At 38.4% G+C, this 26,051-nt stretch overlaps 1 protein-coding gene across 1 annotated transcript in view; it reads right to left on the minus strand.

The window, feature by feature from the left end:
- Nucleotides 1-26,051, minus strand: part of LOC124774002 (lethal(2) giant larvae protein homolog 1) — a 354,779-nt gene that overhangs the window by 49,824 nt on the left and 278,904 nt on the right. The window contains 1 exon segment of the mRNA XM_047249448.1: nucleotides 24,171-24,319. Coding sequence (XP_047105404.1) covers nucleotides 24,171-24,319 — 149 coding nt within the window.

The raw sequence follows: 26,051 nt of genomic DNA on the forward strand, positions 1-26,051 counted from the left end.
GGTTATCTGTTTCATGAGCATAGCGCTTTGCCAGTCCCTTAGTTTTCAGTTTTTCTAGTTCCCATTTAAGTTTTACTGGCTTCTTCAAACATTTGAATCTCAGTGAACTTTTCATCAGGACCAGGTTATGATCACTGCCTGTGTCTGCAGATGGACAGCTCCTGCAATCTTTTATCTGGTTCCTAAAACGTGCTTTCACTAGAATGTAATCAATCTGTTGTCTCCTCGGGTCTCCACGGGCCTTCCATGTGTATCTTCTTCATCTGTGATGTTGGAAAAGTGTGTTTGCAACAACTAATTGGTTCCTCGAGCAGAACTCGATAAGCCGATCTCCTCTTTCATTTCTTCTTCCAAGTTTCCTATTTGCCAACAATTCCTTCCTCCGGTTCTTCACCCCCAATTGCGTTCCAGTCTCCCATGGCTATCAGGTTTTTATCTCCCTTAACATTTCTCATCACATTACCGATTTCTTCGTATATTTCGTCACCTCCTTCTTCGGATGTTGGCATGTATATTTGTATTATCACAGTTTACTTTGGTTTAGTTTCAAGTTTGACTAGTATTATTCGAGAGCTATATTGCACATATCCCTTGACACATGAGTCATAGTTTTTCCTCAAAGTTATTCCAACTCCTCCCATACCTGGTCTATCTTGGTCAGTTCCGGTGTGAATGACTCTGTATTCTCCAGACCAGAAATCACCTGGCTGGGAGCCATCTCATCTCCGATATGCCTAGGATATCAATTTCCAGTCGTTCCATTTCAAGTTTTACATTTTCTAGCTTGCCACACTGAAGCAGTGTTCTCACATTCCAAGTGGCTACGTTAAAATTGGGATTCTTTTCCTTCACGTTGTCTGTAGCCTTTGCAGTCCCCACCCGGAGATCCGATTGGGGGACTATTTTATCTCCGGAAAATTTTATAGAAGATACTGACATGGTTTACTGCTTATCTGCTATACTGATACCACTGATAAATAAGGTCAGGCCTGGTTGCAGCTACAAGGGCTCAAATATTTCCATTGTGTGTGGATTGTCTAACTAGTTGTTCAACGCAGTTTTTGGAAAACATGCTGAAAAGTATTTCACAATAATATCTGTTGTGCTACCTGCCGTGAATCCATAGATGTCCCACTCTGAACTCTGTAGATTAAAATCTCTTCCAACTAATACCGCATGATCTGGGTTTTACCACACTAATGAGCATTGACTTTTCTTGAATGATGCAACAACTGATACAATGGGATCACGTGACTGGTAAAAACATGATTAACTTGAGTTCACCTAGACCTGCTACTTATGTCCAGGCAATTCAGTCAGGCCCAATTTCAACCTTGGTAGACAACATTTTTGTCAACAGTGATGAATGCTCTCCTTCCTGTGCTGTCTCATCCATTTCAACACAAATCACATGTTTACAAACACAATTACATAACTTAACACACTTTACACTACACAAATTTTTGTTACTTATGAGCAGCAAAAGCAGGCCTACAGGTTAGCAATTCAGGTGTAAAATATAATGGAAAACGTTATTGAATTCCGCTTACAACAAGAACTTAGCACTCAATCAACTGCAGTATGCATTACATTATCTTAATCACAACAGAATGTAGCTTTATTGTATGCAAACTGCTCATAAACAAATGACTAGGGCGAAAGATTCTAAATCAAGCAGATTATGATTTACTCTTGTTTCTGGAAATAAAACTTAACAACAAGTGATTAAATTTTTAGAAAGAAAAACAGAACAATTAAGTGGTACTTTTAAGTTAACTGTGCCAGAATGTAAAGAAACATACTATTACAACCTGACCTTACGATTTTTCACATTTTCTGGACTAATACATAAAGGAAAGTGATACATGTAACAGAAAGCTTAGAAAAATGCACTGATGCATGTATTGAATGAGTAATTAGTACTGAACTACCTGCTATTACAATTTAAACAACTTGTCTTTCTACAAGGCGTGTTTTTTTTTAAGTAAGTACTGTTTCGAAACTAAAAAAAGACATGCTAAGATATCTCAATAATTTTATTTTTACATGAAAGCCTGTACCTTAATCTACGCACTAACGCCATTACAGTCCGATTCTTCCTTGTTTACGCTGTGTACCAAGTATTTAAGATGACTCCGATAATAGTGAATACCGCCGACTGTGAAGTACGGGCTGTTATAAGATTTCTTAGTGCTAAAGGCCTAAAAGCGATTCATCGCGAGATCTGTGCAGTTTACGGAGAAAACATTATGAGTGATGGAATGGCAAGAAAGTGGGTGAGAGCATTTAAAGATGACCTCGAATGTGCATGATGAACAACAGAGTTGGTGTCCTTGGGTCGTTAATGAAAGTTTGGCGCAGGAAGTGGACAATACTGTGAGAGAAAACAGATACTTTACGATTTCCTCCTTGCGGGATGACTTTCCTAACGTTTCTCGTAGTGTTTTGTATGGCACTGTGACCGAGCACTTGAATTACCGAAAATGTGCACGCTGGGTACCGAAAATGTTGACGGATGTGCACAAAACCAAACGTTTAGACAGTGCTTTGAGTTTCCTTGAGCGGTACTACAATGACAGTGATGATTTCTTAAGCCATATTGTTACGGGCAATAAAACATGGGTGGCCTACATCACAGCAGAATCAAAGCAACAGTCCATGGAAGTTGAGCAAGGGCATCGTTTTGCTGCAAGACAATGCCCGTCCGCATGTGGCGAATCAGACCACAGATCCCATCACATCTTTTCGATGGGGAACTCTAGATCATCCTCTGTACAGCCCCGATCTTGCGCCCAGTGACTACCATCTATTCCTTCGCTTGAAGAAACACCTGGGAGGTCAGCGTCTTCAAGACGATGACGAAGTCAAAACAGTGGTGATGCGGTGGTTAAAAAGTCAGGCGGCAGACTTCAATGCAGAGGGTATTGAAAAACTGGTACAACGTTATGACAAGTGCCTCAATATTGACGGAAATTATGTAGAAAAGTAGATTAAGGTACAGGCTCTCATGTAAAAATAAAACTATTGAGATATCTTAGCATATATTTTTTTTTTAAATTTCAAAACGGTACTTACTTAATTATGTAGGAAAGTAGATTAAGGTACAGGCTTTCATACAAAAATAAAACTATTGAGATATCTTAGCACATATTTTTTTTAAATTTCAAAACGGTACTTACTTAAAAAAAACACGCCTCGTATGTCAAAATAGTGAAAACAGCTAAACAGATCACAGTGGGTACTGATCGGACTAGCAAAGTCAAATTGAGGCCTGCAGTGAAAGGATCTACCACTCAGAAAAGCCAATCGGCAAATGTACTAGCAGCATTCTTTAAAAAACTAGAATTGAGGTCTTCAATAATGACCATGGTTTTAAGCCGCGTAAGAGAAATTTGAGTGTGGATCTCACATGTAGGATATACTGGAAGGTGCCCTGATAACAGAGCTCATGGATGGAACCAGTGACACCTCAAGTGTCCCATGCATCATGCCAGTTTCTCTGCTGCCACCACAGCTCGAGGCAGCAGTCTGCAGGTGGCTGACCAAGGCAATAAGCACCTTCAAATGTTCGCAAACTGCGATCAGCTGTTCCTGTATGCACTCAAATAAATCGTACTATCTAGAAACAGAAACCCTGTCATCAGAACTTGAAGACCATGCAATGGTCTCCCGACTGTTGTGTTGTCCTCAGTCGTTCATCACTGGATGTGGTATGGGGGTCAGCATATTGCACTCCCAGCCATTGTTGTTGTTTAGACCTTGGAGTTGTCATCTCTCAATCAGGTAGCTCCTCAGTTGGCATCAAGAGGCTGAGTGTATCCTGGCCCAGTCCTCCCACCAAGAAAAAATTCCTGGCAGTTCATGGAATCGAATCTGGGTCCTCCACATGAGGGTCTCTTGAGTTGACCACTCTACTGTACGGGTGGACTATCCTACTATCTTAAGAATTAAAATATGAAAACAAATCGAGACACTAAAAATGTAACTTGCTAGTGTCCTGGTGCTTCACCATTGGGGGCAAATGGCTGACTGAGCTGTTGTGAATGGTCACTAGCTATCCAAAAAACTATTGTGCTACAGACTGCATGAACCTACATGTTACCATTGCTAAAACGTGATACTACACATGCCAAATACAAAAATATACAATGACTAAGTTACACTATGAAAGCACCAAAAACATATAAAGAATTTAAGAATTAAAGTATGAAAACAAACAAAAAAGCTAAATATGTCACTTGCCAGTATTCTGATGTTTCACTAACGAATGATATATAAGGGGTTGATGTAGGAAGTCTTACAGGATTCTGTGGCAGAACTTTCATTTTGTTAGCATGAAAGAAGAGGAAATTGTGACTCCATGGTTTCATTGGAAAAAGTAATGATGTGAGTCGTGGTATCAAGTTAATAACACTACTGCAATAAATTAACAGATCTTACTGAGCATCGAAGGACAGACTTAAGGGAGGTATAGCGGTTCCACCAAGGTAACTTTCATTTTATTCTGTGTGAAATCTAGTGAGTCAGCCAAACTTGCTGCTGACAAAGAAATTTAAAGAATGTTAAATGTGGGAAACATCCAGCAATCAGTAAGTACTGTAGTCCCACACATGCAGTAACAAAGCAGGATGGTATTGCCAAGATTGTATTGGATGCCAGAGAAATCAATAGGATCAACCCAAACATTTGATTTAACAGCATCAAATATTTGATAGAAATCATATTTTGTATTTTCAAAAATCCCCACCATGAACCAAGGACCTTGCTGTTGGTGGGGAGGACTGCCTGCCTCACTGACACAGATAACTATACCGTAAGTGCAACCACAATGGAGCGGTATCTGTGTGGTTTCTGAAGAGGGCAGCAGCCTTTTCAGTAGTTAAGGGGTAACAGTCTGGATGATTGACCAATCTGGCCTTGTAACATTAACCAAAACGGCCTTGCTGTGCTGGTACTGCAGCTGAAAGCAAGGGGAAACAACTACACCCATAATTTTTCCCGAGGGCATGCAGCTCTATTGTATGGTTAAATAATGATGGCATCCTCTTGGGTAAAATATTTTGGACGTAAAACAGTACACTATTCGGATTTCCAGGCAGGGACTACTCATGAGGACGTCATGAGGAGAAAGAAAACTGGCATTCTACGGGTCAGAGCATGGAATGTCAGATCTCTTAATCGGGCAGGCAGTTTAGAAAATTTAAAAAGGGAAATGGATGGATTAAAGTTAGATATAGCAGGAATTAGTGAAGTTTGGGGCACGAGGAACTTCCGGTCCAAAATTAAATAGGGGTAATGCAGGAGTAGATATAATAATGAGTAAAAAATAGGAACGCGGATAAGCTATTATGAACAGCAAAATTAACACATTATTGCACCCAGGTAGACATGAAGTCCACACCCTCCACAGATGAGAAGAAGATTGAGTAAATGTTTGATGAGTTAAAAGAAATTATTCAGATAGTTAAGGGAACCAAAAATTTAATAGTCATTGGGGGCTGGTATTCAGTGGTAGGAAAAAGAAGAGAAGGAGAAGTAGAAGGTGAATATGGACTCAGGGAAAGGAATGAAAGAGGAAGCCACCTGCTAGAATTTTGCACAGAGCATTGTTTAAGCACAGCTAACATTTGGTTTAAGAATCATAAGGGAAGGTTGTGCATGTGGAAGAGACGAGGAGACACCAGAAGATTTCAGATTGATTGATTATATACTGGTTAGACAGAGTTTTAGAGACCAGGTTTTAAATTGTAAGACATTTCCACAGGAAGATGTGGACTCTGACCACAAATTATTGGTTATAAACTGTAGATTAAAACTGAAGAACCTGCAAAAAGGTAGGAAGTTAAGGAGATCGGTTTCAGAGGGAGCATTAGGGAACACTTGACAAGAACAGGGGAAAAGAATACAATAGAAGAAGAATGGGTAGCTTTGAGAGATGAAAAAGGGAAGGCAGCAGAGAATCACGTACGCAAAATGTTGAGTAGAAATCCTTGGTTGACACAACAGATACTGAATTTAATCTATGAAAGGAGAAAATGTAAACATGCAATAAATGGAGCAGGCGAAAGTAAGTCTAAAAAATGAGATTGACAGGAAGTGCAGAACGGCTAAACAGGACAGGCTAGAGGACAAATGTAAGGATGTTGAAGCATATATTGCTACGGGTAACATAGGAACTGCCTACAGGTAAGGACCTTTGGACAAAAGAGAACCAGGTCCCTGGTTTGCCACACACACACACACACACACACACACACACACACACACACACACACACACACACACACACACACACCAAGAACTCAGAGCTCAGATGGAAAACCAGTTCCAAGCAAAGAAGGGAAAAGGTGGAAGGAGTATATAGAGGCTCTATACAAGGGAGATGTCCTTGAGGGCAATAATATTATGGAAATTTAAGAGGACATAAAGGAAGATGAGAAGGGAGATATGATATTGCGTGAAGAATTTCACAAAGAACTGAAAGACTTAAGGGCACATTGTACATGAAATTCGTTGAAATTTGACATTTTCTGTTTTCCACTCCATAATGTATTTTGGACTTTCCTGAACATTTTGATATATAATACATTAAAATCAGACAATTGTGAGACCTTCAAATAATATTTTGAATGTTGAAGCGTAACTATCAAATTTCGCAGCTACGCATATACTGCCACAGTTTAGCAGTCGTATCTTGGGAATCACACAATCTAGAAGGCTGTGAATTGCTTTGTTTTGTGTCTACTGCTATGTTTCAGAAGTTGGCTTTACGGATAAACAAATCAGTCCTTTGTTTCTGATATTAGTTTTCATTGAAAGTAGTGTGATTATCAGCTATTTTTGTAGTAAGCTAACTTCAATTGCTTTTTATACGTAAATAAAATGACTAACCGTAAAAGTAACTTCAAGAAATGCAAATTTGCAGGTAACAGATATGAGAGACCTGCATTTTCTTCTGAAGTACTTGGAAACACGTGTGCTAACAGTGAAGGAAACCATGATTATATTTCTGAAGTGACCACGCCCCCAGTGTATCCAAAAGGAAAGTAACTTTAGGAACAAGTGACAGTGGTAAAAGTATCGATATCACGGACAGTAATGGAGTTAGTCAAACCTATTTATAGAGATTTGGCAAATCCTGAGCTACTAAAGAAGTGCTTACTTGGGAAGACCCAGAATGTAATTGAGTCCTTCAATAACGTCGTGCGGTGCCGTGTGCCTAAAAATGTATTTGGTGGCCTTGTGACTCTAAAGTTGGCAGTGTCTGATGCTGTAATAACTTTTAATGGAGGGAACTAAGAAAGACTTAGGGTTCTGGAGAACATACAGGTAAGATCTGGACAGAACACAGCTAAAGGACTGTGAGAACTGGATGAGCTTTGTGTATGTGGAGCAGAGGTAGCTGCCCCGCAAATGACAAAAAGAAGCAAGAAAGTAAAAGGAGAGGCAAGCACTGGACTTTTGGGGTGCTGAAGAAGACACAGAATATGGGCCAGCGCAATTATGGTGCATAAAAGACGCAGAAATGTAAGTCTGTAAAACAAGTTTTAAACCTCAATACCTCTGAACCACATTTTTTGCAATAAATGACCCATTTTCTAAAAAAAGTACTGATGGTAGAGACATGAAATTTTCACAGCATGCCAAGTGTGAGAGTCAACACATATGGAACTAAAATAATTAAAATATCCTGAGTTGTTTTGTTTTTCTGTTCATTTATTTACAAAATTCTTCAAAAAATTGAGTGTTTAAGAGGAGGGGGGGAGGGGGGGGGGGAAGAGAGAACAACAACAACAACAACATGCCCCACAATACAATTTTTAAAAAGTTTCCAAGATAATGAGTCACAAAATTCGATAATTTAACTTTGGCGGCATAGGACATACAATGTTCCCATAATTCGAAACAAGGCCCTGGGAGTAGACAATATTCCATTAGAGATACTGATAGCCTTGGGATAGCCAGGCACGACAAAACTCTTCCATCTGGTGAGCAGGCGGACGAAATACCTTCATACTTCAAAAAAGAATACAATAATTCCAATATCAAAGAAAACAGGCATTGACAGTTGTGAAAATTACCGAACTATCAGTTTAATAAGTCACCGTTGCAAAATACTAACACATATTTTTTTACTGATGAATGGATAAACTGGTAGAAGCCGACCTCGGGGAAGATCAGTTCGGACGCCGTAGAAATGTAGGAACACGTGATGCAATACTGACCCTATGACTACTTACAGAAGATAAACCTATGTTTATGGCATTTTTAGATTTACAGAAAGCTTTTGACAATGTTGGCTGAAATATACTATTTCAAATTGTAAAAGTGGCAGGGATAAATACAGGGAGCGAAGCTATTAACAATTTGTACAGAAACCAGATGGCAATTATAAGAGTCGAGGGGTATGAAAGGGAAGCAGTGGTAGAGAAGGAAGTAAGACAGTTGTACCCTATCCCCGGTGTTATTCACTCTACATATTGAGGAAGTGGCAAAGCAACTAAAAGAAACATTTGGAGTAGGAAGTAGCGTCCAGGGAGAAGAAATAAAAACTATGACGATGACATTGTAATTTCGTCAGACAGCAAAAGACTTGGAAGAGCAATTGAATGGAATGGGCAGTATCTTGAGAGGAAGATATAAGATGAACATCAACAAAAGTAAAACAAGGATAATGGAAAGTAGTTGAATTAAATCAGGTGATGCTGAGAGAATTAGATTAAGACATGAGATACACAAAGTAGTAAATGAGATTTCGTGTTTGGGAAGCAAAATAACTGATGATCCTCGAAGTAGGGAGGATATAAAATGTAGACTGGCAATGGGGAGAAATTTGTTTCTAAAGAAGAGAAATTTGTTAACATCAAATATAGATTTAAGCGTCAGGAAGTACTTTCTGGAGTATTTGTAAAAAATGCAGTCATGTATGGAAGTGAAACGTGGACAATAAACAGTTTACACAAGAAAAGAACAGAGGCTTTTGAAATGTAGTCCACCAGAAAAATGCTGAAGATTAGATGGGTAGATCATGTAACTAATGAGGAGGTACTGAACAGAATTGGGGAGAAGAGAAATTTGTGGTACAACCTGATTAAAAGAAGGGATCGGTGGGTAGGGGACATTCTGAGGCATCAAGGAATCACCAATTTGGTACTGCAAGGAAGCGTGTGGGTTAAAAACCGTAGAGGGAGACCAAGAGATGAATACAGTAAGCACATTCAGAGGGATGTAGGTTGCATAGCTACTAGGAGATGAAGGGACTTGCACAGATAGATTAGCATGGAGAGCTGAATAAAACCAGTCTTTGGACTGAAAACCACAACAAAATATCATGTTCCAGAATTTCCTACGTGACTGTTGTAGTGCATTATATTTTTATTTCCACTTAAATAGTTTGTGTAGCTCCAGTGAGTTCACTATGCAAAGTGCTGTGCCACATATTGTTTGTGTGTATATGGTGCACGTGTTGAATACTAAAACTAATGCAATGTGAGTGCAGTAACCTCTACCTATACACAGCATGTGATCATTTTGCTGCCTTATAGCTAATGTTGTCACAACATGTCTGCCTGAGTCGTGGCAGCACTAAGGCTGCTGACTACCGCACTCCACCCATTCACTGCAGGTGTGCATGCGCTGGTGTATGCTCATGCACTGTAACAGCTGAGCCGCCTGTTGGTAGCTCTACTGATCTGACACCTGCTGCCAACCACCACAATTGCCAGCACTTCTCTGTCAAAAATGTTGTGCAGGCAGCTGCTACAAAGCTCACGCCATTTTCCCCAGCTGTGTGACTGCCAGGCGGTGTACCATCTAAACAATGTACTACGACCGCTGCTTTGATGGATGCCATGTGTACTCCACGATATGATGTACTCTTAACAGTGCATTCCGTGACCTCTACTACATGATGTCCTCTTTGCTACAATATCTCCAAAGCACATGTATCTACAATGAAGTTTAAAAGCAGAGAATATTTCAGCAGTGAATTACATAATGCATCATGAAAGCAAATTGATATAAAATGGGAATTTACCACTGTTGAAGGTATTTTTGAACCACACTCTAATCTTTATTGTGAACTTAATGAGCCAATGTTTGAGTTCTTTTTTCTGACATGCTGTATAACGTAATGATTTATTAATATTGTTTGATTGCGTCTCCATTTATCTCCTTCCACTACAATTCATATACTCCTGTCTGGTGTTTTCTGCATTTCTGATCTATCCTTTTCATGTAATTAAATTTTATAAATAAAAAAATTATTAGGGTAAATTTTTGCATCTCAACTGTTACAGCAAACAACTGCACCGACTGATGAGAATCTTAAGCCATGCAACCTAAGTGTTTAGAGATTGTGTTTGCTTTAATTTGACTTAACTGCATAAAAGACTGAGTGTTTATACAGAAGTAGTTGAGCTTGTTTACATGAAGGTGGCCTTTGTTTCGAATTACTAACTATATGAGTGCTTATCTTCTTGATTATTTAGTTGTGACCACAGCTTCAAAGTCAGATCAGATTCCTCCTTTTTCTCCTCTCTGTGTTCAACTGACAAGTTTTCTATGTACATGCATGTTACTACTTAGATGTTGCCTTCAAAATTCTATGGTTTTGTTAACATATGTCTTCCCACTGATTGAAGTTATGTTAATTAGACAATATATGCATTACATATAGGGAAGCCACAACGTCCATGATAGATTGTTCTTTCTTGCTCTTTGTAAACATTCTTGGACAACTTAAATGTTTCGTTTGGGGGTTGTTTTTAAATTTATTCCCTTACATTTCATTTCACTTAAGCATGAGGAATCGAAAGCCAAGAATTTAAGAATTTACCAATGATTTCCCTCTTTCATTAGGGAACAAATATAGTCTCTGTGAGCAACAGCAACTTGTGGTTAAACCTCTCTGGTTACAACTATCAGATACAACGCGGCTCGCTTTGAGCGCGCAGTGCAGCATTCGTGTATATTGATTAGAGCCAGCCAGTCATTAAGATAAAGGTGCCATAACACGTGCTGGGCCACAAGTGCAAATATTGTTTAATGTTAGTGCAAGGGTAGGGAATGTCATCACAGAATGAATCATTTCAGAATGCAAGGTATTATTAAAATAGCGTGGCACGATTTCATTATCTGATTTCATAACTGTCACCTACAAAGGCATTCATTCATTCATTCATAAATATATAGTTGCATCTTAGTCTGTTTTAAGGACTGCACTTCATCCATCAGTAGGTAAGTGTAATTACTTAGTCAACAAGTCACTATTACAAAAGAAGATGTGTTGTTACCAATTAATTGTTTGTCTTAGAGGAGGAGGGGGTCTCACAAATCATGGCTTGGTGTGGAACAAAAGGCTTCCATGATGTTGGTAAGAGCAAAGATAAAACCACAATGTAAAAGGATTTCACAAATTTATCAAAAAATATACTGGTTCCATTAGCACTAACATATGTGCTGCACTTACCCGCAAATGTGAATATGTTTACAGCAACAACACTTACATACATTTACTGCATGCTGTATCTGTGGACAATACCAGAGGAATATGTCCTCATTTGTTGACAGCATTCTGTAGGTTGTTCATAATAGCAAACAGTTTGCAGCAAAAAATGCATTTCACACTAGCGAAGATGACCAATTACTTTACAGTCCGTGTTCACTGAATATGGTTTCATTCTGGTCCATACTACCACCTCGAAATATGGACTTTTTTTAAGTACCCTGTATATTTATCTTACTGTATCGTGTGCCAGCAACGCCAACAGGTGGTATTCAATTTTGCAGTTGGCAGTGGTCATATCATTTTGGCTCATCAGTGTATATAAAATAACCTGGAAGTAATTCCAGTAATTTGTGGGGAGAGTATATAAACAATAGTCACAATTTTTCGTCAGCGCACTTCGCCAAAATATCCGTGCAGATGCTGCTATAGACTACTAGTTTGTTGTTATTCGACTTTTCTCACATCCGTCAAGGCTTTCCTTCAAGGTGGAATTTATGAAATATAATGAATGAATTAATGAATGAATGAGTGGACGAATACTCTTAGTATAAGCAATATTTGATGAGGAATAGTAGAATTTATTCACTAACTTCTAAAAACAATCGCTGGACTATGCCCGATATACAATGGAACTTCGATTTTATATTATCCAATTTTATGTTTCTCACAATTATACACCATAAATTCATAGCCCCTGTGAAAACCCCATAGGATTAATGCTAAAAATTTCCTGATTCTATGCTTCTTCCCAGTAAGGTTTGCTTCGATTTTACATTCTTACCTGACGTCTCACTTGACTTCGTCCCATTTTCTTTGTATTGACATTTGATGTGAGTGAACAATGAGTTATAAGTGGCACAAAAGACAGATGGTTCACACCACGGTTGGTGGCTAGGTTGAGGGAATATTTTTGGCCGTCGTGGAGAGGGGAGACGTGAGAGAGGAAATGCTGACATAATCCACGAGAGGCGTTGCCAACGCAACTTGCAACGTTTAGCTTCACTGCGCAATTATGATACAACTACTGCTAAGCTGCAGCAGCAATGGAAAAAAAAGGACCATCGACGCAAAGTGTTCCGGACGGAGCCAACACGTGACAAGTGGGCCAACGTGCCACCCTTTCCTGGGCCATTTGTGTAGCTCAGTCTTGTTTCTTTTTGCATGTATTTCTGATGTGCTGTATTCAGTAACAGTGTCAATCATCAACCTTTTAAACTGAAGCACAAGTCTCTAAGAATATGCTTACAGACCTAAGCCTATTAAGCATTGCAAATTCCTGAAGTATTGGATTATAAAACATAAGCAGGCACACAAGCTATAAATCAAAGTCGATGTGAGAATTTCATTCTTATCCTCCTAAGTAGCAATTTTCCCAACACTCAGTAAATTCAACCGACATAACCAAATCTCAAATCCGTAAACAAAAAAGAAAGAAATTTCAAAATTTTATGTCATATAACTGATCTATTAGGGAAAAAGTGGGTTTTGCCATTAGTAATACTGCTGGATACATAACTGAAAAAGCTATCACTTTTGCTAATGATGTATGAGGTAATTGATCCATTTCCCAACACACTACTGTCACAAATTTTACCTTAAAAAACACGCCGTTTTGAGGGTTCTTTAATTTTATGTTCATCTTGCAAACCGCAAAAATTAATAGCCTATACTGTGGAATAAACTGAAAACCGTGAAATATGGTGAAAACTGCCGAATTATAACATCTCGGATGTTTGTTTTCCACCTGCAGCCAGTAGTTGTATAGCACAGTGAGGTCATGCTAATGCAGTGGCTTCAAGCATGTACAATGATAAACAACAAGCTTACTTGTCGGCTCATTCCAAGGTAGGGCTGATGTGATCAATGTATGGCAATGGAGTGACCACAGCTTCCATTTCAGTTTAATTTATATTGGTATACTGTGTATGCCCTACACTACCATGCATTTATTTTACTTACAGTAGTTCTGCTAGGAGCCTACCGACAGAATACGAAATGTATCGTGCCTCTACTGACTACAGCCAACATAGGCTACTCCATCTGCTATGTGTGGCACTACAATTAACAGGTCATATTCAATGAATGGTTGTGCAATAGCTTGTCTGTCTTTTGCAGTAGTCCTCAATGGTATTTTATGTGTTGTGATGGCAGACAGATTTTTATTAAGGTAACGAATTGCTGGGACAGGAAAACATCACTGAAATCACAGCAGACATAACTTTATTTCATGTTCACACGTATAAATAAGTACCACATGTGAAGGAAGTGTGCATATACATCCTTTCACAAAATCTGTTGTGTTTACGCTGCAGCAAATGACGAGTTCAAAGCACAAACAGTGAGTGTTGGAAATACTGCTCCACTTTACTCAGCACAATGAACAAGGAAGTTTACAAGCAATACACTACAGGTCACAGTGCTCGTGTCATGAGAGTATGCTGCACTGCTATTGGCTACAGAAGGAAAATTTCGTCTTGGTGTAGCAATTTTAATGGCCAGTAATGTAATTTCCTTCACTTATACAGATTTTATACCATGTATTGGAGAGGATTATGATTTTTAATCGTATAAGCCAACTACATATGTTTCTACTCATATTTTGGAGGTTTTTAATGTTTTTCCTCAGTTCTGCATTTTTTAAGTCTGGATTGTATGATCTAGGGGTTTCAGTGTATACACAAATTAGGAAACCACTGACTATAGCTACTAAAAACAATGGAAGGGACAAAGGCAATCTTTCACTGTATAATTGGTGTGCTGGTTGGTAGACACCCATCAATTCCACGCAATTATGTTTGAGGCTTTTCATATGTAATTAATACTTAAAACTGTTACGGGGTGTAACATCCAACATTAATCCTGCTTATTCCAAAATTGTTCTTTCATTTCTGAACCCTTACAACTGAATACATTCAATATATTCTGTTCATATACATTTATAATGATAACATCTTCCACTGTGTTATTAGTTTTATTTACCTATGACATGTTTTGGTGATACGAATGTCATCCTACACAGTCTACATTAAATAATGCATTATACTACACAATTTCACCATTCCTGAACCTATCATGTAACACGATTAGTCCACAAGTGCCTGCTTAATTATCTCAACTGTTCTTCTTAGATACACAATTTTCTCTACGTTGCTTTGTTACCAATAGGATGTCACTCTCTCTGCACATCAAGCTTATTGGGATCCCTCTCCAGTTCGCATACTTCACTTAGTTTGATGAAGTGTGTAGACTAGAGCATCATAGGTAGCCTTATTTAATCTATTATATTACAATATAATGTAATTGGCCAGGTAAAAAATCTACTCACCAAACATCAGCAGAAAACACACATAAAAGGAGGTGTGGTGTCACAAGGCTTAGACCTGTCCCACCCCACATTAAATCGACCAAGACTTATACGAATAATTGTAAGAACAGTTATTAGTATTATGTTCTTTATGTTTGTTTTTGGGTTTTCAGAAATACTGTGGGAAGAAAGTTTATTTATGTTGCAGATAACGTGGAAGACGTTGCCCAACGATCACCACGAAAGTTCGATGTAGCGACAAGTGGGCAAGGAATAAAACGAATGCTGCAAACTACCGCGAGCCATGGAAGAGCCTGGGCCACGAGGGCATCGAGCTTCCTAGGTCGTTGTTGGACAACATCAAAGGAAGAGATATTCTGCTTCCTCTTTGTAAACAGATCGATCGAGTCTTAAAAGGTTCGTGTAAAACGTATAGGTGGGTGACACATTAGGTGGGACCCGATGCCTGTAATACTTCCACAGTTATTAAAAAGTTGTTAAATGGCAAAACCAATAGTTCATCATTTATATAGATAAAAAGTAGTAAAGATATAGGAAAGGGAGAGTTGCGGCATCAGAACTAAAAGTGATACATCACTCAGCAACGAAGGACGACGTAAACAGCGGGCGTTACGTGGTGAAAACAAATCAACTGATAAAATAATAAGTCTGTAATTAAGCATAAAGCCACGTAACACTGCAGATGTTGTAATTAGGCAAGCTCTCGGAGCCAGTGGCTCCTCCTCCTGGCAAAAGGGTTGAAGGGGAAGGAAGAGGGGTGAAGGAAGAGGACTGGAGAGGTCTAGAAAAGGGGAAAAATCTAGCCTGCAGGCAGAATTGAACCTTGATCCTTTTCCTTTACACCCTCTTTCTTCCGCTTCTGCCAGAAAGGAGGAGACATTGGTTCTGAAAGCTTGCCTAATTATAACCTCCTTTTATGCGTTAGTTCTGCTGCTGCTTGGCGAGCAGATTTTTTCTATCTACCAAATTACATTACATTATCAAAAACTGATTGCTTTCATTGTTCTATGTTACTACAAATAACATTCTTACTCTTTATTAATACTTTTTACCATATGTTTCAGTTTTAACCAACTTAGCTACAAGTGTTATATCCCACCCCCTTGCAAGTGACACATTGTACACTACAGCATCTGACAGTGACTGTCACAAGAGGAACACAGTCCTCCTAAGGTTATTGTAGCCTAATAGGTTTCAGACCTTTCTGCACAACCCTATGCTAAACAAAACCCTATTCATTCAGGATAACATGGCCCGTACGCAGAAATACATTCTTGTTCTTAGCACTTTGCAAATCCACCACTTTGTTCTGAAGGGGTGACGGCCTCAACTGCTTGTTGCTCATTGAGCCATGTGCTTCATCAGTTATGGTCAATTCGTTCCCTGCCCACATTAAACACAGTGCAGGAACAGATGCAACCTTTCTGAAACAATGTAAAAAGAACTATATGGCAAAAAAAATATTCTTACACAACTCATAGCCTCATTCGTCACCTTCATGATATGAACTGCCTGTCATTTTCTGTTATTGTGATATTTCTGTATTGAGAAAGGTACCATGTAAAATTTGAATATTTTGCAATGAAAAATAGTGGTCCCTATGAGTTTGCACTTGGTGCATGTTAGACCACATATTCCTGCATAAGAAATGGACCTAACATGTTGAATTTTTGAGGCGAGATCTATATCTATCGCCAATCACGAGAAATTTTTTTTATATAATGCATACGCTTTCAATTGTGTGTGCAAATGCAGTAGAATGCCAGTGACATATTCATAACATACTCCGCATCTCAAACAGTTCAAGATACCGAAAAGAATTTTAGACAAATGATAGCAGATAGTAATTTGCCATAAAGCTAATACACAAAAATTTCTGAGAGATAGGAGTGATTACAGATTTTTTTGGTTAAACAATATAATTATTTTAACAGCTATTGATAGCTGGTGAAATAAGAAAAAGTATGCTGTTGCAACAACATAAATGAAGGAATCTTACTTTTATTTTTATAATGAGCATGACTTTTTCATAAGTTATTAACCTTCTTTCTCAATGGTTTAATTAATAGTAAACTATTTCAGGATTCTGTCGCAGTTATAGCTGCATTAGTATGTTAGTGAGGTGGAACTGCACAAACCCCACTTATATTACCAGTAGGCTTTAGCCATTTTTATTATCTTTCCAATTGGACGATCAACCAAGAATCATTTTCAAGCGCATATCTTAAGCTTCCATCTTCATTTCACATTGTAAAATGTCACTGGTAATGTGGACAGGTGTAATCATACTTCTGTACTTATTTGGCATAAAAACAGTACACTAGTGTACATGACTACATCCATTAACTGACACAAACAGCTAATGAACAGTCTAATATAGTTAATGTTCCATCATATAAAGAAGTAAATGTAGATATTCTTTTGTTATAGTATGATAAATGTTATATTTGCCTAAAGATTTTGAATTGTATCACAAAACTGGTTACAAATAAAAAAGTAATACAAGCAGCTTAAGGTATTATTATTCCACATATATTTTCTGTTCTCAAATTACAATGAACTTCCTTGGTGGTCTCTACAGCTTGTTCTTCTATCTTTTGCTTTGTCGGTCTCATACGTTATTTTCCTTGTATCATGTGAGCTGATAAACCAAATGCACCAAGTCTGATGGTCATCTCAAGGAGAGCGACATAATCTGATTGTCAATTCAAGTAAGAGTCTTCAAGCTGTAATTAATAGATTTCAGCTATCAGTAGCCCTTTTGAAATTTTATTGGCAGAATTAGATTTCAGCTAAAAACTAGCCATTCTCAATGCACTATCATTTTTGATCAATGCATACCTACTATGATTATTCAATGAACTGTGGATGAAGCCCGACCAACAGGCATTACATGCATTGATCAGAAATGATAGTGCATTGAGAATGGCTAGTTTCTAGCTGAAATCTAGATCTGCCAATAAATTCAAAGGACGACTGACAGCTGAAATCTATTATTTACAAGTCAATATAACAGTCGCTGCGTGCAACAACCTCTGAATGGAGGGTAACCTGATGAAGTCTTCAAGTTATTAGAGGTGTCTGGTTAGTTAGCCGTTATGTGCATTATCACTAATAAAAAATTAGTGTTACTCATACTTAGTTGCATTCTTCAACTGTTTTAGGATGTTCCTTTTCTTACATCTCTTATAACATATTATAACTTAAACTTCCTGTAATACTTCTGCAAATATTCATCAATTCACCATAATTTTCAGACTAAGAAGAACTCTTATGAGCCTCCTACTACCAATGTAGGAAACTGTTGCCTGATGACTAATTTATGTCAACTCTTCTTTCTTCCTGTCCATCTCAACGTGCAAGTATGTACAAGGTTCCCCCTCCCCATACCTAACTCACTAAATGTTAAACCAGTACAGCCTGATTGCTATTCTATTCTCTCAAAACTACCACACATTCTGCAGCAATAAACGACGATCATAAAGGATCGTTTTAACACTAGCAGTAGATGATACCACATTTCCGAAAATTAACGTAAGGGACCAATTTATTTCCTTATTTTGCCCAACACTTTGAACACATTCTCGACAACTGTGTATTTATATTCTGCAAAAGGGAACTAGTTCTTTGACATGTAAGTTATCATAAATAGGATCCAATACGTTCTACTCACACCCCCCCCCCCCCCCCCCCCCCCCCCCCCCCCCACCACTCTTCCCGTTTCACCCTCAAATCAGTCAACAATCTGCTGTGCGTGTTCTGTTTGCTTTTCTTATAATCTCATTACTGCTTCCTTAATATGTATTCCTTTCCTTCTTAGTCTGACCTCTTTTTCAGTTCTCATCTTTCATTTATTTCATTTCTATGCTCTTTTTGCATACACACTCCTTGCTGAAAATTGAAAACACTTTGCAGATGTCCTTGCACCATGACAGAAAAAAAAGAAAAACGGGCGTACTTAATACAAGGGCGTGCTGAAAAGTAATGAGTGTGAAAATTTTGCATTAAAATCCTTCAAGCTTTTTGAATAAAAAACAAACATTATTAAGATTCTACGCAATTATTCTTCATGTCTACATATATATTTCACACTGTAGGCACCCTGATGACAAACACATTTCTCCTATTGAGAGACCAGTTCCTTGATACTGTCACTGTAGAATTTTGAGTTTGCTGACAGATAAACATCTCCACCTCTGCTTGCATAATATCACCACTATTTAAGTCAAGTTCTCAAAAAATATTCTCTAAGTTTTGAAAACAGATGAAAATCAGGCCCCCCCATGAACCATGGACCTTGCCGTTGGTGGGGAGGCTTGCATGCCTCAGCGATACAGATAGCCGTACCGTAGGTGCAACCACAACGGAGGGGTATCTGTTGAGAGGCCAGACAAACGTGTGGTTCCTGAAGAGGGGCAGCAGCCTTTTCAGTAGTTGCAAGGGCAACAGTCTGGATGATTGACTGATCTGGCCTTGTAACAATAACCAAAACGGCCTTGCTGATGCTGGTACTGCGAACGGCTGAAAGCAAGGGGAAACTACAGCCCGTAATTTTTCCCGAGGGCATGCAGCTTTACTGCATGCAGCTTTACTGTATGATTACATGATGATGGCGTCCTCTTGGGTAAAATATTCCGGAGGTAAAATAGTCCCCCATTCGGATCTCCGGGCGGGGACTACTCAAGAGGGATGTCGTTATCAGGAGAAAGAAACTGGCGTTCTACGGATCGGAGCGTGGAATGTCAGATCCCTTAATCGGGCAGGTAGGTTAGAAATTTAAAAAGGGAAATGGATAGGTTGAAGTTAGATATAGTGGGAATTAGTGAGTTCGGGCTGCAGGAGGAACAAGACTTCTGGTCAGGTGACTACAGGGTTATAAACACAAAATCAAATAGGGGTATGCAGGAGTAGTTTAATAATGAATAGGAAAATAGGAATGCGGGTAAGCTACTACAAACAGCATAGTGAACGCATTATTGTGGCCAAGATAGATACGAAGCCCACACCTACTACAGTAGTACAAGTTTATATGCCAACTAGCTCTGCAGATGACGAAGAAATTGAAGAAATGTATGATGAAATAAAAGAAATTATTCAGATTGTGAAGGGAGACGAAAATTTAATAGTCATGGGTGCACTGAATTCGAGTGTAGGAAAAGGGAGAGAAGGAAACATAGTAGGTGAATATGGATTGGGGGACAGAAATGAAAGAGGAAGCCGCCTGGTAGAATTTTGCACAGAGCACAACATAATCATAACTAACACTTGGTTTAAGAATCATGAAAGAAGGTTGTATACATGGAAGAACCTGGAGATACTAAAAGGTATCAGATAGATTATATAATGGTAAGACAGAGATTTAGGAACCAGGTTTTAAATTGTAAGACATTTCCAGGGGCAGATGTGGACTCTGACCACAATCTATTGGTTATGACCTGTAGATTAAAACTGAAGAAACTGCAAAAAGGTGGGAATTTAAGGAGATGGGACCTGGATAAACTGAAAGAACCAGAGATTGTACAGAGATTCAGGAGAGCATAAGGGAGCAATTGACAGAATGGGGAAATAAATACAGTAGAAGAAGAATGGGTAGCTTTGAGGGATGAAGTAGTGAAGGCAGCAGAGGATCAAGTAGGTAAAAAGACGAGGGCTAGTAGAAATCGTTGGGTAACAGAAGAAATATTGAATTTAATTGATGAAAGGAGAAAATATAAAAATGCAGTAAGTGAAACAGGCAAAAAGGAATACAAACGTATCAAAATGAGATCGACAGAAGTGCAAAATGGCTAAGCAGGAATGGCTAGAGGACAAATGTAAGGATGTAGAGGCCTATCTCACTAGGGGTAAGATAGATACCGCCTACAGGAAAATTAAAGAGACCTTTGGAGATAAGAGAACGACTTGTATGAATATCAAGAGCTCAGATGGAAACCCAGTTCTAAGCAAAGAAGGGAAAGCAGAAAGTGGAAGGAGTATATCGAGGGTCTATACAAGGGCGATGTACTTGAGGACAATATTATGGAAATGGAAGAGGATGTAGATGAAGATGAAATAGGAGATATGATACTGCGTGAAGAGTTTGACAGAGCACTGAAAGACCTGAGTCGAAACAAGGCCCCCGGAGTAGACAATATTCCATTGGAACTACTGACGGCCGTGGGAGAGCCAGTCCTGACAAAACTCTACCATCTGGTGAGCAAGATGTATGAAACAGGCGAAATACCCTCAGACTTCAAGAAGAATATAATAATTCCAATCCCAAAGAATGCAGGTGTTGACAGATGTGAAAAATTACCGAACTATCAGCTTAATAAGTCACAGCTGCAAAATACTAACACGAATTCTTTACAGACGAATGGAAAAACTAGCAGAAGCCAACCTCGGGGAAGATCAGTTTGGATTCCGTAGAAACACTGGAACACGTGAGGCAATACTGACCTTACGACTTATCTTAGAAGAAAGATTAAGGAAAGGCAAACCTACGTTTCTAGCATTTGTAGACTTAAGAAAGCTTTTGACAATGTTGACTGGAATACTCTCTTTCAAATTCTAAAGGTGGCAGGGGTAAAATACAGGGAGCGAAAGGCTATTTACAATTTGTACAGAAACCAGATGGCAGTTATAAGAGTCAAGGAACATGAAAGGGAAGCAGTGGTTGGGAAGGGAGTAAGACAGGGTTGTAGCCTCTCCCCGATGTTGTTCAATCTGTATATTGAGCAAGCAGTAAAGGAAACAAAGAAAAATTTGGAGTAGGTATTAAAATTCAGGGAGAAGAAATAAAACTTTGAGGTTCGCCGATGACATTGTAATTCTGTCAGAGACAGCAAGGACTTGGAAGAGCAGTTGAATGGAATGGACAGTGTCTTGAAAGGAGGATATAAGATGAACATCAACAAAAGCAAAACAAGATAATGGAATGTAGTCTAATTAAGTCGGTGATGCTGAGGGAATTAGATTAGGAAATGAGGCACTTAAAGTAGTAAAGGAGTTTTGCTATTTGGGGAGCAAAATAACTGATGATGGTCGAAGTAGAGAGGATATAAAATGTAGGCTGGCAATGGCAAGGAAAGCGTTTCTGAAGAAGAGAAATTTGTCAACATCCAGTATTGATTTAAGTGTCAGGAGTCATTTCTGAAAGTATTCGTATGGAGTGTAGCCATGTATGTAAGTGAAACATGGACGATAAATAGTTTGGACAAGAAGAGAAAAGAAGCTTACAAAATGTGGTGCTATAGAAGAATGCTGAAGATTAGATGGGTAGATCACATACCTAATGAGGAAGTATTGAATAGGATTGGGGAGAAGAGAAGTTTGTGGCACAACTTGACCAGAAGAAGGGATCGGTTGGTAGGACATGTTCTGAGGCATCAAGGATCACCAATTTAGTATTGGAGGGCAGTGTGGAGGGTAAAAATCGTAGAGGGAGACAAGAGATGAATACACTAAGCAGATTCAGAAGATGTAGGTTGCAGTAGGTACTGGGAGATGAAAAAGCTTGCACAGGATAGAGTAGCATGGAGAGCTGCATCAAACCAGTCTCAGACTGAAGACCACAACAACATCAACAACAACATGAAAATCAGATAGGACAAGTCAGAACTACATGGAGGATGATCTATGACAGTGAACCCAAAGTGCCGGATTGTTGCAGATGTGAGCATGGACTGGCATTGTCGTGCCGAAGGAGATTGTGCTCCATGTGTGGACAACCTCTTCGAATTTGAAACTCGATTACAGCATGCTGTTTCTCTCACACTGACATAACTACGTTGCACACCATGTTATAAGCTACAATTCTGAACCCACTACTAGCAGGGTGCTGCAAATGTGCTGACGCAAAGAATAAAGATGAAGAAAGTTATTAATATTTGTTTTATTCAAAAAGCTTTAAGAGTTTTCACTAAAAACTTCAGAAGCATCACTTTCAGGAGGCCCTCCAACCTATAGCTTATTATCAAATAAACAAAGATTAAATCTCTGACAATAACACTCAACTTCTGCTTTTTAGTCTCTCATCCCATGCACTACACATTATTTTCATTTTCTCATTCTTATGTTCATCCAGTAATGGATCAACTTTTCTGACATCAATTCTTACACCTCTCCTACTAGTATTTCCTATCTATAAATTGATTCCTGATGACATACTCCTGAGGTGAATGGATATCTTCAATAATTTCTCTCAATTACTTCTTGTACCGATTACATATTTCTAACTTGTGTCGGGAATATCTCAAATTTATCTTGCCTGGACATTTAAACTGATGGTACTATTTTACTGCCACTATCATACAAGCCAAAGCAAAGTGCATAGCATAACTGGTGCAGATAGGAGTAGAGGCGTTGGATGTAGTCAAGGGAGGAAGGATGATTTGAGACAGGTGCACATTGATTATGAAGATCAGTAGTTGTTAGTGAGAGAATAGATGACGTTTCTGCCTACACATGGAATTATCAGTAATGGTCATGCAATATTTCTAATTACTCTAGTTTGATTGCCTGATAAACTGTGCATGCAACTGTAATTGATTTAACACAAGGTGAGAACAGTTTGTACACAGCAAAAACTTCACCTTAGAATGTTCATAAAAACACCCTGCAAAATGTAACTGCAACATATTTTGTTTTAACAAATTACTGTGAATGACTGTGTAAGTTGACAGTATGTAATTGCTGGAAAGTCATTTAAAAAAATGGAAAATTTGTCTCGGCTAAGAAATACGTATTAGAGCATTGGGGGGAGGGGGGGGGGGGGGGGGGGGGGAGAGATAGAGAGAGACTGCAGAATTTTATATTTCCTGTGAGTGATATGCCCAGAGGAAAGCTCAAAGTTATCAACAACAAAGCTACCATACTTATTATAGGGCATAAAACTGTAAAAGTATATTGAAAGAAATCACATGCAATACACACAAAAAGGAAATGATGTTTTGTTATTTCTCATATGTAGAAAAGCAAACCATACATACAACTTTGTGAAAAAAAATGCGAAATAAAAAAATACAAAAGCTTTTAACTTTTTAAGATTGCCACCTTAAGTCATTTAAATAAATGAATAAAATGCTTAAATTTACAGATGAGATAGTAAAATAATACTGAAGTATTCTAATGCCTTCATAAAATTAGATAAGAGCATTGTAGCGTAATACACAGGGAGCTTTACACTAAATTGCCAGTGGCACTGGCAACTCCAGTATATTTCAATATACAGATAAACAATCCTCATTTTGTGAAGCAGCTGACAAATTAATACTACTCTCTGTACAGTACAGTTGTTTCATCATGCATTTCAGATGCAGTAAAAGAGGAGGAATGTATAAAGTAAGAGAAACTAACTGTCAGCAGAGTTGATGACCGTTGTTTCACTACTGCTGATGATGGTGGTCTTCATCACAACTGACTGCATCTCTGTTGTCCGGGAGTTCAGCTCCAGCCTCTCCGTTTTCAACTCTGTAACACGGCCATCCTCTGTGGCTGTGGATGTGCTGCAACATCACCAGCTACATACAAATCTGATACTATAATGTACAGCACTGTTTCTTATCATTTCAGAAAGTATTGTTTCACATAATGATGTGAGTTTTCAATGTGGTGTATTTCTTCCAAAGCCTATATGTAGTAAGAAATTATAAAAAAAATTAGAATAATACATTAAAAACCTGTCACCATTAATTTTATCACCAGATTTTATTTCATTTTTTTTAATACTGCAGTACCAAAACTGAATTATAATCTGTGAGTGTGAGTTGTTCCAAGAATATATTTGAAAAAGTATGTACAGCAAACACTGTGCAGTAGTGGAAATAAGATAAACACAAGGTTTATTTCATCAAATGCCTGCCAGTGAAGTAAACCTGTCTGTCAGTTTATGATCAGTTTGGACCTTGTAGCAACCAATACATCATTCAATAGATTCCGATGCACTAACACAGTGCAGGAAGTAAGTCAACATCTTTTCATTCCAAAGGGCGTCTGAAATTAAGTGTCAATTTGAAATGGTAGAATTTGCAATACTAAATGGCCATGGCACTGGTTAAAGAACCATTCAGATACGATGCACTCATGGAGTCAGCAGCATAATAGAATAAAAATCAGCAGATGATGATTTCTCCAGGGGTTGATGGTACGAGCATTGCTTACTGGAGGTCAAATTTGACTTTAGTTCTGAGATTTAACTCTGTTCATGATTCCACTCCATTGTGCGACACTACGATTTGGTCCAATTAAGGAGGTTCAGTGTTGATCTAAACGCTTAGAAACACTGCTAAAATTGGCTACTGACACAATTATTGTGTTTTGACATCAGTATTTACTACTGAAGATATAGTGTTAGAAAAAAAGTTAAACAAACAAGACACAACAAAGGCAACAAACTGATAAAAGTTACACAATGAAGAAGAACAGGTATGGATAAAAGTTGCTGTTGATTTTAATTCACAGAATATAAGAGAACTTGTGACCGTAAATGTCTGAAAATGTGTTATGACAATATTAAGAAAAGGAATAAGAAAACATTCACAGATGAGAGCGTATAATTGTAAGATGCATTTGACATTCATTAAATTTCATTTGTATGTAAATTACATATGCTATGTAAACTGGAGCAAAAACAATATCAAAACTTTTCGAAGTCGAAATGCATAAAGCTGGAAGCAGTAATTTTGTCAGGCTTACTGTTATCAGAAATGGGCAGAAGCTAAATGCACGCGTGAAGCCCCAATTTATTCCTATTTCCCACCACTACAATGATAATGGCGATTATCATCTCCGAGTTATATATGGTGAGATTGCATACATTTTAATACCCCCAGATACATTTTTAGGGTTGTGTATCTCTGGAGGTAAAATGAAACCCTTAAAGGATCACTTTTTCAGTTTAAATTATTTCTATTACAACAGTTTTCTGTCCTGTCAGCTGTGACTTTGAATTGTGCTAGGATTTTGTTGTCATTGAATCATTGGTTCACTAAAGTGCACTGAAAATTGTTATATTGTCTTAATAATTGGGAAACTCGGCATTGCCAGGATGTTTAGGTACAGTTGTGCCCCAGATTCATAAGCACGAAATTTATTTTTGACTTATGAAGCTTCTTTGTATACGTGTCAAGGTTATAGCTGGGGACATGAGCCAAGAGCTGGTTTGCTTCAGTAGTATGGAGAGAGCCTCATAGAGCTGGCCATGCAAAAACAACTGACACTAAGGTCCACCCATAACAC

This window comes from Schistocerca piceifrons, chromosome 2 (assembly GCF_021461385.2).
Source record: "Schistocerca piceifrons isolate TAMUIC-IGC-003096 chromosome 2, iqSchPice1.1, whole genome shotgun sequence".
NCBI lineage: Eukaryota > Metazoa > Arthropoda > Insecta > Orthoptera > Acrididae > Schistocerca > Schistocerca piceifrons.